Below are 17,213 nucleotides of genomic sequence, written 5' to 3'. Positions count from 1 at the left end.
ACATGTGAGATTCTCTTTATCCTCGAAGGCTCTGTGCAGACCGAACCCAACCAGGGCACTGACATCTGGTTATCCTGAATGCTATTCCACTGCAGTCACACCTCAAACCCCACCCAAACCACCCCCTGCCCGGTCCTGTCCCCAGGAGGCCAATGCGAAGACTGCCAGGCTCCATCCGAGACAAGTGCTGACATGAGGAATGTTCTCCCATGGACTCGGGCATAAACCCAGGACTCCAAATGGGGGCCAAGAGGCACTGAGGGCAGGCCTGGACTGTGAGGGCCCCGCGAGGGAGGGCCCAGCTCCCAGGATGAGGGAGCTGCCCCTCAGCTGGCCCTGCCCAGGCAGGCACCTGCCTTCTTGCCCTGTGGCCTCAGGGACAAGCATGCGGGACGTTTACTTCTCGCACTCCCTCTCCCAGCGCTACTTGCTCCCCAGGGGATTAGAGCCGCTTTTACTCACATCAGCCGGGAAGAGGAATTGGTAAGAACGTGTTCGGTTTTTTCTAAGCAGATTTGGTTCCCACGTCTGCTGGGAGGCAACGTGAGGCCCCCCCGCTCTGTGCCCTAGGGAGCACCTTCCAACCCCCTGGGGAGGTTTTCCTGACACCACCAAACTGTTCCGACTCCAGAGAACACACACCAACAAGCACAAAAGTGATCGTTTCTTTTTTAAAAAAAAGCTGTAATAAGATGTCAAACTTTATTGTAAACCATTTTACAGTGTAAGTACATCGTCTTCCCTTTCATTTCAAAAATGTGTTTCTGTGAATCGTACCACCACCAATTCAACACCCTCCTAGGCAGACAGTGGAAGTAGGCCATGGTTTTTGCTCACATACGTCTGACTTCTAATAAACTTCACGAAAACAGAAATCAAATTAAACCAACCCACCCACCCAGCGCCTCACGGTACCAACACTTGGACCGGAAGTCCCTCACCAAGGACAAAGCCCTTCAGGCTGCCCCGGTTTCCCAGGGTAGGACAGGAGCCCTGCCTGCAGCTCGAAGTGCGGGAGACTCACAGAGGGTGGCCCTACACCTCACGGAGGGGCTGCTGCTCCGGCAGACAGGAAGCTCCCGGCATCACTACGCTGGCCCGGCCACAGGGAGGCCAGCGACCTGCTGTCAGCAGGGCCCCGTGGGCTGCAGTCCTGGGGCACCTTTCGTCGGGGACGCCGGACAGCAGCCGACAGGCCTGTACCACTGAGGGGAAGACACGAGGGGGATCGGAGCCCTTCTGTGTTTTCCCTTCAGAGGCGTGATGTACCAGCACTAACCCAGGACTCCCACTGCCAGGAAGGGGCACAAGTTGAAGCTTGAGGCGGGAGCCCACCGTGTGCCCGAGGGCTTCAGCGCACAGGTCTTCTGGCTGAATGGACCACGAAGCCATTGCTACCCGGGGTCCCACCGACATCCCTCCTTAACCACTGTCCACATCCCACTGACAGCAAAAGGAAGAGCCACAATCATCTCTTCCATTCAGCCGTGATAGTTCTGCCTCTTCAGGTTATTTCCATTAGTTACAAGAAATTTATTCATGACCTTAACTTACAAGTTTCCATCATGGGTGGCTTAGCCAAGGTCCAGATTCTGACAAACGAGATGGGCAGTGAACAATATCCAGTCGGGGTCCTATGGTTTCTCAAGCACAGTGATGCTCGCCACGTGGCTGAGTGAGGAGCTGCACCTCGTAAGGCACCTTGGAGCAGGTGGTGCGGAAGTTCGCCGGGGGGGGGGCAGCTCCGGAGAAGTCCTGACAGGCCCCCAGCTTCCGCCCTCTCTGGGCAGTGTGCCACAAAAAAGACCCAGTGGCACAGGACACACTCCCAGGGAATACGAACTCTGTGCTGTGTGTGTGCGTGTGCGCGGGTGCACGGACTCAGGAGGAGGCCACCCTGTCCGGCCCCACAGTGCACAGGCCCTCGATGGGCAGGTACCGTCGAGTTAGCCAGCTACACAGCCACAGCTCAGTGACTACAGCCCTTGCTGAACATCAGGACACAGGGAACCACCACTAACTCGTAACTTCTTTGTCCACTAAACCCATTTCCCAGCAGGTACTGGGACAAGCCTTGAGGTGAGCAGATCACCTGAGGTCCCTGTAACCCAGGTCCCCTATTTCACAGACTATAGCTCCCTGACCCCATCTGCAGTTTGGAAACATCAGGGGATCGAGACTGAAAATGAAGCTCCGATTCTGAGTTCAGGAAGGGGCTCAAGACAAACAGCTGTGGGCACAGGTTGTTCAAGAAATCGGAGCGACAAGGAGAGTCAGCCAGGCCACAAGGGGCTGGTCTTCCCAATGCCGCTTCTCTGGTGGAGACACCCACCGATGCAGCCAGAGCATGGGAGGGGTGAAGGGCGCGAAGTGGGAGAGGAGGTGATGTGAGGGAGGAGATGGACTCCAGTCTCACAGGAGGCACCACCCGGCCTCGCCTCTTCGCTCCAGTCGCAGACGCTCACCGAGCAGTCGCCTCCCACCGCGGTTACAGGGCCCGGCCCCTCTCAGCCCCTCTGGCTTGTGGACTCCTAGAGAGGGTGGACGGAGAAGGCCTCCCCCAGGCAGACCCCCATGTCCCAGGCTCGTGACAGGCGGAGGCCAGGCCCAGCATGCCTCGGTGAGCAGCTTGGCTCAACGCCACAATTCAGACTCAATCTTCTTAAGAGAAACACATTTTTATGTAGGTCTAAAAATAAGGTTCTGGGTGGTGTGGCCTCCCCACCCATCTCCTTCGCAGCTCACACTCAGCAGTGCGGGTTTCTGTGCCTCGGGCTGTGACGGCCTGGGTGCCCCGCCGTGCTGTTTCCACAGCAGGGCCAGTGTCCAGCCAGCCCACTCCCTGCCCGTCGGCCGACGCCCACAGCCACGGGGGCCTCTGCCCAGGCTGAGTGGGGGCCGCTCCCCAAGGACGGGACACGGCTTAGGAGCACCTGGTGCCGGCTGTGGACGCAGCCACACCACAGCCCTGGAGTACGTGACAAACAGGACGACTTGGTCAAGCAGGTGTTCTCCAGACTCTTGTGCAAAATAAAGGTGGAGGCGATAACAGGCCTGGGGCAGCCTGACCCGGAGCTGGGTCAGGAAGCTGGCTCTGAAGGCTGCACAGTGGGAGGCGGGAGGCCGAGATGACATTTTAAACTGCAGATTTGGAGGCTCTGACGACAGGCAGGGAACAAACAGAAGTGGCCTCACAGTCGCAATTTCTCTAGACAAAAAGACCTCTTAGACTCTTCTCTGTGTCCCGTTTAACTAGGACGTCTGCCCAGTCGGCAGAAACGCCAAGGAGCGGCCGGGCCCTGGCGTGCACACGACTCTGGGTCCGAGTTTGACCCCCTGCTCCGCTCAGGCCTGACCTTCACTGCGCCAGGGGCCGCTGACTTCAGGTGAGGGCGGATCTCCCTTCGTGCTGGGCTCACCGCCTCACCTTACCACAGGTTACCTAACGGTGCTCCAGACAAGCAGCTCTCGGCTTTGTCCTCCCCCCAGTTCACATCCCACCAAAGGCAAACAAACCCATTTCTTTGGGAATTAAAAAGTTTTTAAATAGAATAGTATGAAAATATAACTTAAAAATATAAAAGTCAACAGCATACGGAAGACTTAAAAATCTGTTTTGCCCATTAGTCCCATAGGAAATAAACACATACTCAAAAAACATTAACACTGTGACAGCTCATAAAACTGACTTTAGAAATCAATAATAGTTATAAAAGCTACTTCGAGTAAGAAAGCATTGTGGTTCCAACTTCGTCAGTGAGTGACTTTAGCCCAAAACATGTTTCATCTTCACTCCCCAAGCCTTTGGAGAAGGCTGTCTGCACAATCTGTGTGCATGCGTGTGTTTCTCCTCAGTGCCACCCTGCCAGACACAGGACAGGGCTCCTGGGTCCCTTCCAACACCGTCGGGATGACGGCACGCGCACACACACACACACACACACACACACACACACGAAACGCCCTGCTTGCATATTTGGTCAGTGTTCATAGTGCAACTGAGTGGAGACCTCCAACTGCCGCGCCCCTGGGCGCCGGCTCTCCTGCCCTCTCTCAAGTCGCGGTCGTCTGGGAGCGGGCAGAGACAGCGAGGGCACGGAGGTAGACGAGGAGGAGCAGAGAGGGGAGCGGGGAATGACCCTGCAGAGTGACCGTCATCTGCCGCTGGCGGCAGGCCGGGCCCAGACCTGACCCAGCACAGGACCGTGTCATACGGGCAGCCCGAAGCGGTGCTTCTTCTTCTTCGCAGGCTTCAGGGGCGTCAGTCGGCGGAGGTCCTCCTCCGTGTCCGACTCCTCCATCTCGTCATCAGCTGAGATCAGGATCTGAGGCAGCGGAGAGGCATGTCCCTGAGTCACCAGTGGTGCCACCTTCCTCTGCCCTCCCCGGACCCCGGCAGGGGGTGCCAGCCCCTCCACGAGGCCCCGGTCTCATATTTCTGTAGAAGAGCGTGACGGGGAGCCGCCCTTTCCGGAAAGACACGCCGGCCCCTCTGGATCCCATCCGTGGCCACTGAAACCCGCACGGAGTCCACACACCCTGCCCCCTGCCGGTGCTCCCCACTTCTCCACCCAACCTCCAGCTGGGACTGAACCCAGTTAGAGCAAACTCAGCAAGCACGCACAGCCCAATCTTGACAGATGGAGGCCCAGGCCCTGGAGGCTGCCTCCAATTCAGCAAAGGCAAAGCGAAAAGCCCCTTTCAGAAGGAAAAGCGCCCGTCTGTGGGGCACACCTATGCAGGGGCGCTCTGCCTTTGTGAGCCCCTGAATGACTGGGCCCTGCAGGCAGGGTGCCCAGGGGCACCCACGCTCATTCACAGCCCACCTGCCTGGCCCCTCAGGCCTCTGCACACCCCGGAAGCACGGGACAGCCCGTAGGGATGGAGAGTCCCGTGCACCCCTACGTGTGGGACTCCTCCTCCAGGCTGGGCCAGTCCCGCCACCTCCCCCTGGGCCTCTCCCTTGCAGTGTTTCCTGCCTCCAGCTTCGGCCCCCGGAATCCAACAGTCTCTGCGGCTCCCCACCACCCGCACAAGCACGCCCGGTCCCTCAGCCTGGATCACAGAGCGCCTGGCCCACCTAGCTCAGGCCTTCGCCCCCTGCTTATTTTTTGTTATTCTATCCTATCTTCTGGAACACACGCAGCTCTGGCCATGACGAATTTTACATTATTACCCGAACCCCAAATCACATGACCATGATTGATCCGGAGCAGCTGCTTCTGCCTGTGACGCTGTCATTCACCTCGTGTTCACTAAGCTCTTACAACACGCCTGGCCCCAGGCCAGGTTCTAGGTTCTAGGACAGGTTCCCCGTCCTACCACCTATTCATTCAGCTTTCAAAACGCCCTCTTGTGCCCCAGGAGAGAAGCAGACTGCCCCAGCGTCCTCGCAGGGTTCGGCCGAGGCCTCGTCTCAGAACACAGTTATGAGGGGCTCCTCAGGCATCCCCTTCTCCTCGTCCGCAAGTATGAAGGCCTCTTGGGGAGACAGTCTCTCGGCCGTTCTGAAGGCCCCTCACAGCGAACTGGGCAGCAACCACGGAAGCTTAACAAGGGCACTGAGGGGGTGGGATAGAAGTGCAACATGCTGCCGGCTGCCCAGGACATGCAGCCTGGCCTCATGCTCCTGTTTACGACCAGGAGTCTCCCTGAAGTCCAAACCTTTAAGTTAAGAAACGTGAAAATGAGAGGAGATGAGGCTTCCCCTGGGACATCTGGCTACCCCTACGTTTCAGAGGTTTCCAGCTGCCTCAGCCAACACTTCCCTTGCTCATTAGTGGTGGGCAGGGATTCAAACACCTCAGTGCTTAAAGGTTAACGGTCAGGCCCACGAGTCCTTGCCAGCTTCCCTGGGAAAAGGTGGCTCCTCCCTTTCCTGTCTGTCTCCACTGGTTTAGGGGATGTAGCAGGAAGCCTCTCACATCCCCCAGGTGCACCACCCCCTGCTCTGGGGAAGGCCCGTGGACAGCAGGGATGGGTCTAGACTGGTTGGGGTCTGCCTGCCTTGTCTCCCTGCCCCGGGCTGGCATGAGACACGAGGCCAGAGGCCTCCTCAGGGCAGCAGCACGAGGGCCCAGCCCTACCTCAGACTCCGACTCCTCGTGGGACGCGGCCCTTCGGTAGCGGACCTTGCTCCCGTTCCTCGAGTCTTGGTTGGCTCCCCTTTCTTCCAGTTTAGCTTTCGTCCTCCCCTTTCTCATGAGGAAATTGTCCACTACCCAAAACATCAGAGCCTGTGGGGAGGAAAAGTGCAAATTACTCTGGGATAGGCCCCTTACGAAAGCACGCAGAGTAGCCCCCAGGTCCCCACCCTTCCCGATTACAACACCTGAACTAGGGAAAGAAAAAACGTGCCCGGTCCCCCTGCCATCTCTCAGAAGCTTCAGAAAAGATTCCTAACCTCTATTTCCTTAGCTTTCTTATCAGAGAAAATCCTGCCTTGCCTACCCCAAGGATTGCACGGTGGTGATTGACGGGATAAGCCTGCCTCAGCCCTCGCGCAGCCACTGGCAGAACTGGACCTGGAACCAAGGCCTCCGGGCTCCTGGTCCCACTCCGGCCGGGCAGGTCCACCGGCACACACTGCCACATCTGTCAAACTCAGGTTCCCCTACGGTTTCCTCTCTTACTTCGTAACTTCTAGCCAGTGTGCTCATGAGCTTCTCTCAGAACTCTGTGGTCAAGAATGGATGACGGGGTGCGACCCCGACAACCCCGATCCGGGAGCCACTGTGACACAAGGTGGGACTCCCAGCAGAAGGCTGCGGGCAGGGAAGGCAAGACTCGCTGCCAGAGGCCCCGGAGCAGGGGTCTGCCTGGTGAGGAAGCAACCCTGCCATTTCTGGGTCTGGGGTCGGGTGGGGAGGTGGCAAATGCTCACACAGAGGGACCTGAGAGCTGTAAGGTGTTTTTTCTGTCAGACTCAGAACTGTGAACAGGAACCAGAAGGCAGGGAGCAAACTGGGGTTAAAAATGCAACATGGCACTGACGTTGACAAAGAAGGGGACGATCAGCATGACGATGGCCAGTTTCAGGTCTGGGTTTTCAATAGGATTCAGTAGGGCCACCTGGAAGGAGAAGCAGAGCAGTGAGGTGGGGGAAGGGCGCAGGGAAAGTGCCCGGAAGGAGGGGCAGAGGCAAACCCCCCACGAGGCCCTGAGGGGGGGCTCGGCTTAGACATTCACCCCAGCACCTCGCACCCAGGACTGTGCAGTCCCCAGGTCTGGCTGCTAGGAAGGACCCCCTTGGAGACCACCCGGAGCAGTTAGTGAGAGCTTCAGTGGCTTTCCCTGCGGTGCAGACGTGGGGACTGAGGTCACTACAAAGTCTGGTGATAAGGACTCAGACCACTTTCTAACAGAAATCCTATACCCCAACCACCTCCTGAAGGACAATAGCCCTAAAAAGCCTCGGTTTATTTTCCTAAAAAATAAAACCCAGCCACAAATAAAACCAAAGGACGGCCAAGCTACTTGTTTCCAACGCCCCTCAGCCTGGGGTCATGTGGGCGTGTGGAGGGGGCGGGCAGTGGAGGCCTGTCTGCGCGGTGCGGGGGCTGGGGCAGATGGCGGGCCGAGGCGTCTGGGGAGTCGCCTGTGACCAGCTGCTGCCTATGGCACCCAAAGGCTAGGCTGAAGCAGTGGCCTAGAGAGGTATGTGAAGAAGACACCTGCAAATGTAAAGAACACCTGCCTGGCATTTACAGTTGCAAGGCATGAGGGTTAGTACTGGACAGGGCTGTATTTTCATTGGACTTATATATTCCCTTTGCTTAATCTAGAGTGGACACTTGTGTTACTGAAGTGGATGGTGTAAAAAACTAATTACTCTCTTGGCAGGTACCCAATAGCTGCCACATCAGACCAACCCCACTTTGTTTACGTGGAGTTAAAAAACAAAACAAATGAAGAGATCACAAAGTTGGTTTTCCACCAGGGCTGAGGTTGGGGGAGTGGAAAGGGGAAAGTGCTGCCTTAGCATCCCAAGGAGCCACTGAAGGAAAGACGAGAGGCAAACCTTTTTCCACTGAAGTATGAGAAGGACGATGAAGACGACAGACTTTTCAAAGACCATGATCACGATGTAGAGAGCACACTGCCCGGCCCAGGCGCCGCACTGCACAGGGTCTCCTGCAGGGGAGGGCACCCAGTCACACGCAGCTTGGACTGGGCTGGACACGGGCCGGCCCCGCCCCACCTCCACAGGCCCGGGGGGGCCTGCGCTCCCCCGCCCCACACCACAGCCCTGGCTCCACAGCTGCTGAACGAGCCCCCAAAGCACCGAGAATCAGCTCAGCCCGGGCAGACTAATGTGGGTGGGTATTTTAAAGAAAATCAGAAAATTCCTAATTTGGAGATACCAGAGTGGCTTTTCTTTCCAGAGATTCTAAGATATAATCAAAAAGCACTAAAGTTAGTAAGCGCCTATTGCTGGCGCTCAGAAGAGCTGGTGCTTTTTGTCCGCTGGCAGCAGAAGCTGTGTTAAGCAAGACTGCTATTATTACCCACTGTTGGTTTTTCCATTGACCGTGCTGCTGTCCACCCTCCCCCACCAGGGAGCGGCCAATGTTTCTGAATTATGAAGGCAGCAACAACCTCCTTGTTCACCCCCGCCTTCCTGCTGCCTCAGCCCTGAAAGCAGGAATCTGACTCTGGAGGAATTCAGATTCTGTCTCGGGTAGAGCCCCCCAAAACACCTTGGACTGGGGGACAAGAAAAGTCCTTAAGGCAAGGAGTGATGGGCTGTGCCTCGGGGTGGACAAAGGTCTACCTGTGATCCCGTCAGTCACTATGCTTCAGAAACGGAGGCACCCACCAGCTCACGCTGAGGGACGCCAGGCCCTGAAGTGCGTCCAGAATGTTTCAAAAGGGACTTGATGAGGGGTGGAGGACCAGCCCTCCAGGGAAAGGTCTGCATCCTTAGTGACAGGAAGAACCCCCCGGGACGGTGTCTCTGGGGGGCAACACACATCTCCTTAATGGTATATCCAGGGGGGAGAGTGGAGGTTGCTGGGGCTATCTGACCACAGCTGGCCAGAAGAGGGGGTGCACAGTAACATTCAGGGCAGGCAAAGGCCCCAAACAGGCCGGGAAGAGAATACGGCCCTGAGAGAAGTCTCCGGCTGCTGCTCTGCTGCTCTAGCCGGCCCCACCAGGCCCCAGTGCCGCGCCGCCGGCCCTGCCAGAGCCTGCTACTGCACCCAGTGGGAGCAGCAGGAATGCCTTCAGGCAGTGGTAAGGGCCACACCAGGCCGTTCCCTTCTGTGGAAAACCTCGGGGGAAGTGCGCAGAACGCACGCAGGGAGGCATCGCTGCTCCCTCTGAGGCCATCCTATGTTCATGTCTAGGATAACACGCATTTGAGCCAACAAGTCATTTCAGAAGCACGATCTCTCCTAGCTAGATTTTCGGTGGCATTTTGTAGCTCTTTCAGTAAACTATCTGACCTCACTGAGAAAAGTTCTCAAAAACAACAGATCAAAATATTTGTTAAAAACTGTTACGTAAGTTTGGGGACAGACAGAGAGTACTGGTAGGAAGTACTCAGGAATCAGGACTGGCGTGTTCCCGAGCCAACAGACCGAGTGGCGACACTTCTTCACCACCGAAAGGAAGCCTGCGTGTGCAGAGCGTGTCCGCCCCATCTGCTCTTCATTGTGAGGGGCTGCCAAAAGAGGAAATGTTTCCCCCGTGTGCCTCCAGACTGCTGAGTTTCAGAGCCACAACTCAGCTGCAGCTGCCTCTTCTTTCGTTTTGATGCTTTAATAAGGAAGTTAAGAGGAAAAAAAACACGGTGAAAAAAGAAAAAAAACCAAGCGTCACCCACTCCCGCCCATCACTCCCTCCTGTGCATTCAGACCACACGTCAGGACCGCTGGAATGAACGCACAGGTGCTGGTTTTTCTCATTTCCGTCCCATGTGAGAGTCTTCTGTTCCCCGAGGTCTCATCTTTTAAGGTCAAATAAGCCAGGCATTCTTGCTGCGTCCGCTTCTTACCACATGGATGCCCTCGGGTGCACGGGAGCTTCCTTTTGTTGAATTATTTCCTCAGGATAAATCGCAGGAACAGAAGCTGAAGGGAGGGAGCACGTCTGTGTCCAGACAGGCTTCTGAGGGCAGTGTCAGGACAGGGGCGGGCAGCCGGCCTGCAGACCACGGTGCCCTCGGGACACCGCCCTGCCTCCAGGGCTTGTGCTTGGGGACGAGCAGCCTGTCTTCACACCGCAGACACCACGTGCCGCCTGGATCCCGTCCTGCCCCTCAGGGCTGTGTGGCATCCCCAAGTCCCACGTTCTTGTTAGCGGGTCCACCTCCTCTTCTAGGGACCACGGAAGCCCTAGAACACACTCCCCTCTCCTTCATTTACCTGAGAAGAGAGCTATGGGGCCTACATAGGATTATTGCCTCCGCAGATGACTTGGTTAACAGGTGTGGCAGGTAGCGTAATGGCCCCACAGAGAGAGCCACACATGAGTCCCCAGAACCTGTGGATGTGTCTGGTAACACAGCAGTGGGACAGAGGGGAATGAAGGTTGCTAGTCTGCTGACTCTAAGACAGGGAGAGTCTCCTGGAGTATCCGAGGAGAGCCCAAGGTCATGACAAGGCACTTCAAGTAGAAAGAGGAGGTAGAAGGCCAGGGCGACACGATGGAAGAGGAACTCAACCCGCTTTTGCTGGCCCTGGGGCTGGAGGAAGGCACCACGAGCCAAGGAACACAGGCAGGCTTAGAGGTGGCAAAGGCAAGAAACGGCTTCTGCCCTTTGAGACTCCAGAAGGAACCAGTCCTGCTGACACCCTGATTTTAGTCCATGAGACCCATATCAGACCTCTGAATTACAGAACTGTAAGATAATCAATTTGTGCTGTTTGAAACCACTAATTTTGTGATAAATTAATTTGTTATAGCAAATAAAATTATTTGGAAACAAAAGAAATCGGTGTCACCCACCAATTAGAAATAAAAATCAGGTAACTGGGGATGCACACTACCCTTCTTCAACCCAGGGTGAGAACCCGGGATGGTCCCTGATAAAGGGCAGCTTCATCAGAGGCACCCCGTCTCGGGGTGCCAATGGCAGAGGCAGATGGCCCAAGGGCAGGGGCCCAGGCAGGTCCGACAGCTAAGGGGAAGGTGGCATGGAAATAAGACAAACAACCGCTGCCTTCTGCCTTTCAATCTACTCTTGGGGACGTGGAGAAAACACACTGGGAGTGGATGGGTTTACGCTGCTGGTGTATTAGGACCAGACCTGATCTCCACTCCCAGGTCACCCACCGGCGTGCAAACCGGCTGTGGGGTGGACTTCCCTCAGCACTGGTCAGCTACAGGCAAGTTGAAAGATCCCTTCCAGACGGGATCTTAACAGCAAAGAAGTTGTGAACACTGTTTTGGGAGGTGATGGGGGGATTAGGAACCCAGTGCAGCAGCCATGAGCAACCTCTACCCCGCCACGCCGGGCTGTGCACTGGCTGAGCGAGCCTCCTGCGTCATTCAGCCACTCTGGGCGCCTCTCCGGTAAACAAGGATGATGCCGCTGTGGTCCGTTTCTGTCCTCTGAGCTGAGGAGTCAGTGACTCGGAGCTTCCCAGGAGCCTCCCTGGAGCCACAGGAGCACATGCTGTGTGTCAAACACTATCTTAAGTCAGTGACTCATCAGGCATCAAGTGACGAGGCTAAGAAAAGCCCTCCCTGAGCTCATCTCCCCTCAGTGGAGACAGACAACTACTAAAATTTCTAGAAATACCTCAGGCACTCACAGCTGGCTCCAGCAATCGGCTCCCTTTTACACACGTCAGTCCCTGATGAGTGTTCCACCACGTAGGAGTGAGCAGCCCTCGGGCCCAAGACAGGAGGAGAGGGGGGAGCCGGAATTCCACCCGCTCTCCTTCCCTCTTGACCGGCGTGTACCTTTCTTGGCAAAGGTTCCACTCGTGCTGCTCCCACTGAGAAACAGCCCCATCCTGCAGGCAGCAGGGCCAGCTGTGAAGGTGGGAGAGAGCTGCTGTCCCCCTAAACCCTGAGGCCGGAATCACCAGGTGATGGCAAGGCCCAGAGACGGCACCTCTCACTGGCAGCCCTGCTGAGGCCACCTCTGGCCATTTTTCTGGGAGGACAGAGTAGAAGGTGCTGCACCTGTGCGTAGAACCAGCATGCAGGCAGCTTCCTACCCCAGCTGTATTCCACGAGGTCTGACCAGATGTGCGGGGTCAAAGCTGGGCCAGCATCCGTAAGTTGCTTAAGTTCTACCTCTGTGAGTGAATAAAATAATAAAATGGCCCAAACACAGGACAAGCCCAGACACGCAGTACGGAGGGGCAGCTTCCTACCGAGCACCTCCCAGACCAAGAGTCACCCCCATCTCTCTAACGAGGTGGGCAGCTCGGTGGAGTTAGGTGGCCTCGTGACCTTGTAGGCGGGGCCGACAATGCCCTCCGGTGGAAGAGGCAACGTTGCTCCCCTCCCTGCATCTAGGGTGCCTCCTGCTACCAAGGCAGGAGCCAGAGTGGCGAGGCTCGCATCTGCAGGCCTTGGACGGGGGCACTTTGACACGAGCAGGAGGATGGCGCTCAGGCCCCAGAACCAGCGCCCTCACTACAGAAGAGACACCCACCAGCACCTGAACCTTCTCTGAATCATGGGCCCGGGGGGCTGTGCAGAGCAAGGAGCAGCGCTCCCTCCAGGAATCCCCGTCCACGCCCCATCCAGTGTCCGTGGTACGTTACCATACTCGCCAAAACGCAGGGACTCCCACTGCTGCCACTCCACCAGGATGCTGACGGCGCGCACACCTGCGTAGATGAGCAGCATGCCCACGGTGGCGTCTAGGAGGAAGTTGATGAGGTACCTGTGAGGAGAGGGCACAGCGGCAGGATCAGGGAGCACCTCCAGGAAGCAAGAGCCCCTGAGTCAGGCCCCGTGTGCTTACCAATGCCAAGGTCAGGGCTGACGACCGACACTTTGTTTGGCCGTGTTTGGGGTGAGTGGGGAGCGCAGGGGCAGAGGGCCTGCGATATGCCTGTGCAAAAGGCTGCAGTGCTCACCTCTGGGAGGTATTGCCAAGCAGTATGTGGACACTCTTCAGGGGCTGGACAACTTACGGAGGGGCACAGGAGAAAGAGAAAGAAACTTGGAAGACCACAAGTGTTCCTGCCCAAAGACGACGCGACACAAGACGGAGTGCCCGGAAGCAGCCACGGAAGTCAGCAGGGAAACGGAACTGATGAAAAGATCTGCTCCATGGCAGTTCATGCCCTGAAGGTCCCCCTAAGGCCCCCCTCAGTGGCCGCACCACAGCAGCTCAGGGAGTGGCCTGGGCTTTTAGACCAAAGAGGGTGGAGCCGCACAGCCTTCACTCATCCCTGTGCTTCCAAGCCTGCCATGGAAACGAGTGCAGGTCAGTATCTTTAAAGAGAGAAATTTACTTCCCACGGAAAAGGCACGATCACGGAGGAAGGGGAGGAGGAGAGGCAGAAGCGCATGCCCACCACGACTGTGTGTTCTCGTAAGGTCTGTTTCCACCTGACACGCACCTCTTTCCTCACCAAGGAAAGGGCTCTGGCCCACTGCCCCCCGCTCCTGAGAGCCCTGTACCAGGATGCTGAGGCTTGAGGCATTTTATGCAGAGTCAGCCCCCACCCCATGGCCCGGGCTTTGACGAGGGGCCTTAGCCCTCAGATATCAGAGGGTGCACACTCTGCTCTGTAGGGTCAGGGACCTGGAGTGGCGAGAAAACCAAAGGGAGGGACAGCACTTTCTCCCGCCTGCCCTTCCCCTTTGAAATCACAAGGGGTCACTCTCAGACCAGAGATGGAAGGAATAGCAACTGCTTTCACATAGTTTCTCCACGTTCAAGGGCTGAGCTCTGGCCCCAGGCTATGCTGGCTCAGATACTTACATCTAATTGGTTTCCAGTGGTTCTCACATTTGAGCCCCAGCCTAACACACAGACAGGCATACCTCAGTTTATTGTGCTTTACAGATGTTTCTTTTCATTTTACAAATGAAGGCAAGATCTTCCACTAGCAAGATTACTGCTCACTTTATTGTGATATTTGCTTTGTTGTGACGGAACCTGCAAACCTCAGGTATGCCAGCACCTGTGTTAGTTAGTTCACTCATTCTCCCACCAAATATTTACCTGAGCCTACAGTGTGCTGGGGCCCTGGGGATAAAGAGACTCCGAACCCAGCACAGGTGAGATGCCACGGCAGACAGTTCAGTATCATATGGGCCCAGGGGCCAGACTGGCTGAGTTCAAATCCCAGCTCCATCGCTTGTTAGTTGTCAGCTATATAATTTCTCTGTGCCTCAGTTCCCCAACTACAAATGAGGATAATCCGCCCACCAGTGTTGCAGGGCTGTTTGAGGATCAAATGACTCAATAAATGTAGACAGCTCCTGCAACACAGGAAGCAAACACTATACAACTGTGTTCTCAGAATCACGGATCCTCAGAGTCACTGAACCCTGGATGTCACAAGGCTCATCTGGCACCCAAAGCAGAGTTCCCAGCACAGAGGCCCCGAGGCCACAGGAAGCAGCTCCTCCCCCTCTGTTTGTACGTTTCTCCTCTTCTAGGTCTGCAGACTCCCGGGATGCCCCGGGTCCAACACAACCTCACTCCATCTGTAAAAAGTCACAGAGCAGGGCAGTGGTGGGGCTGAACAGGTCCCAGTCGGCACCTGTCCTTCCTCAAGGAGCAGGGCCACTCACAGCGCCCTATGCTCCCTCGTCTCCTCCTCTCCCCCACCCCCCTCAAGCACCTCCTGAACCAGCTGCTGGAGGCTCTGGTGTCTCTCCAAAGTTTTAATGACAATGTCCTCCAACTGAACTACTGCCGTCGTCGTTGGGAAGTGCCCCTGCTGTTTTCAACGGCACTGTACTCATCATCTGACGAGACCTTCGGAGCGGTCCCGAGGACCTGGCAGGGCACACGGAGCAGAGAAGAACCCGAGGCTCAGAGACTTAAGCCACCTTCCCACAGTGTGGCCTCTCGGTCACCAGCCAGGTCTATCGGGAACCCTTCCCCTCCAGGCCCAGCGCTCACGACCTGTCAACAGCTTCTTCCCCATCCTGGCTGTGACGCAGGGGGTCAATGTTCTGCTTCAAGCTGTATCATTCATATCTCTCTTTCTTTTTTTTTATTAAAGATTTTATCCATTTATCTTTAGAGGGGAAGGGAAGGAGAGAGGGAGAGAAATATCAATGTATGGTTGCTTCTGGTGCATCCCCTGCTGGGAACTGGCCTGCAACTCAGGCATGTGCCCTGACTGGGAATTGAACCGCAATCCCTTAGTATGCAGGCCCATGTTCAATCCACTGAGCTACAGCAGCCAGGGCTCTCTTTCTTTAGATATTATTTATTTATTTTTAAAGAGAGGGGAAAGGAGGATGAGACAGAGAGAAACATAGATAGGTTGCCTCTTGCATATCCCCAACCGGTGACCTGGCCTGCAACCTAGGTCTATGCCCTGACTGGGAATCGAACTAGCGACCTTTTCATTTACGGGATGACACCTAACCCACTGAGCCACACCAGCCAGGGTTGTAACCATCTTCCTTCTGTAGATGCAAGAAGCTTGATGTAGCCAAGGCCACACCAGGAACTAGGCTTTCTTGCCCCAGCGCCTCTGGGTGCAGAGCTGGCTCTCAGACTACCTCGGCCAGTGACCTCAAGATGATTCACCAGATGACATGAGCTTGCTGCTGGGCTCAAGGGCTGGAAGGACAAGGCGCCTTCCTAACCATCTCCCCTGTGAGATCATCACCCTTCCAGTCCCCGCTTTAGGGTTGGACACAAACATTCGAACAGATCACAATCTATCCAGGTCTTACTTAAGGGGAGACCCTGGGGAGGGAGACCTCACAACTTCTTACTTAAGTCTAGACCTAGACCAAATCTCAGAACTGTACACTCTCACCCAAAAAGAGAAGCTTAGAATCTTCCAGTCCAAGTGATCTTAAATACATAAGAGACCTCTTGGCAAGGGACTCGCCAGCCCTCTGCCCCACTCTCCTACAGGGGCAGGGCTGGGGGGGGTGGGGCATTTCAGGGGGAGGGAGGTGGACAAAGGCACAGGGGCAGGACACCATGGGCAGGTCTGAGAGCCACCAGGAGTAGCCCGCCATGGCTGAAGTGCTGAGTCTGAGCCAGGAAGGTGGAAGATGGGGTCGGGGTAAGTTAGGTGAGCCTCCTCTTCCACTCCATCTGCTAAGCTAGGCGCCGTTTGGGGCTGTCAGCAGGGGGCACCGCGTACCATGGCCCAGCTAGGGTTTCAGGCAGGTTGGTCTGGGGGCGTGTGGAAGGCACACTGCCCTGACAGGACGGGACAACTCCCGGTCTTAGGGTCAAGAGGTCAGTGACAGTCAACAGTGGCTCTAACCCTGAGTGGCTGACACCACATAGAAGCCCCGCGAGTCTGCTCCGAGTCTGCTCCGGCAGAGACAGACGCTCCTTCAGGGCATTATACTGCCCAGCCAGCGGCTGCTTTGAAGCTGGAGACATAAGGGTACTAGCAAACCAAGAAACAGAACTCTGATTGGCTGGCAGGAAGCCAGCACACAGGGCCACTGTCACCAGGTGTCTGAGCTCAGAGGCAGCACACACAGTATGGTTTCTCGGAGGAGCACAGAGGACAAAGGCAAGCCACCCCACCCCCGAGCCTAGGAACAGGGCCTCGGCAGAGAGCCCGGCCAGCCTCCATTCTCGCCCGTGGGGCGGGGTGTTTGTGCTCAGACTGGAACCACTTACAGGGAACAAGGGTCCTCTTCGGTGAGGTCTGCTAGGTACACATTTGCAAAGTGGATGAACAGCATTCCTATGGCTTGTTTGGAAGTGTCTAGAAACCTGTACAAAATAGAATCAGCACTTGTGAACACACCGACAGGAGGGTGGTACTCAATGTGGGGAAAATGTTACACTTGAAGTAGAAAAACGCCACCGAGCGACCCCAGCCTCCCATCACCAGCCACCTGTCCCCGGGCTTCCGTACTGCTGTTTCACCACGTATAATGCGCACACACATTTTTGACCCAAACTGTCAGGAAAAAAATCTTCCGTTTTAATTTTTTAGTTCAGTTTTTATTTATTTATATTTAGATACTTGTTTTTTGTATTATAAAGGAATTTTAACATTTATTTTTGAACATACTATGGTACAAAAAATTTTATGTAACAAATAATTATAAAACACGTGAACAGACACAAG

General features: G+C 55.8%; 1 protein-coding gene and 1 long non-coding RNA gene across 2 annotated transcripts in view; one reads left to right on the top strand and one right to left on the bottom strand.

The window, feature by feature from the left end:
- Positions 1-594: 594 nt before the first annotated feature.
- Positions 595-17,213, bottom strand: part of STIMATE (STIM activating enhancer) — a 56,476-nt gene continuing 39,857 nt past the window's right edge. The window contains exons 3-8 of the mRNA XM_037134795.2: positions 16,757-16,852; positions 12,729-12,850; positions 8,021-8,133; positions 6,994-7,071; positions 6,087-6,236; positions 595-4,325 (exon numbers count right to left, since the gene is read on the bottom strand). Of these exons, the coding sequence (XP_036990690.1) occupies positions 4,209-4,325; positions 6,087-6,236; positions 6,994-7,071; positions 8,021-8,133; positions 12,729-12,850; positions 16,757-16,852 (676 nt within the window). The 3' untranslated portion in view covers positions 595-4,208. The remainder of the gene's footprint in view (positions 4,326-6,086; positions 6,237-6,993; positions 7,072-8,020; positions 8,134-12,728; positions 12,851-16,756; positions 16,853-17,213) is intronic.
- On the top strand, positions 5,354-8,025 carry LOC119041477 (uncharacterized). The gene is made up of 3 exons (XR_005081042.2): positions 5,354-5,469; positions 6,430-6,821; positions 7,843-8,025. It is a non-coding gene; the product is annotated as an uncharacterized LOC119041477 (long non-coding RNA).

This window comes from Artibeus jamaicensis, unplaced genomic scaffold (assembly GCF_021234435.1).
Source record: "Artibeus jamaicensis isolate MK-2021 breed Jamaican fruit bat unplaced genomic scaffold, CSHL_Jam_final contig_519, whole genome shotgun sequence".
NCBI classification, from domain to species: Eukaryota; Metazoa; Chordata; class Mammalia; order Chiroptera; family Phyllostomidae; genus Artibeus; species Artibeus jamaicensis.
The sequence above is the reverse complement of the archived record's forward strand: the minus strand, read 5'-3'. Positions and strand labels throughout refer to the sequence as shown.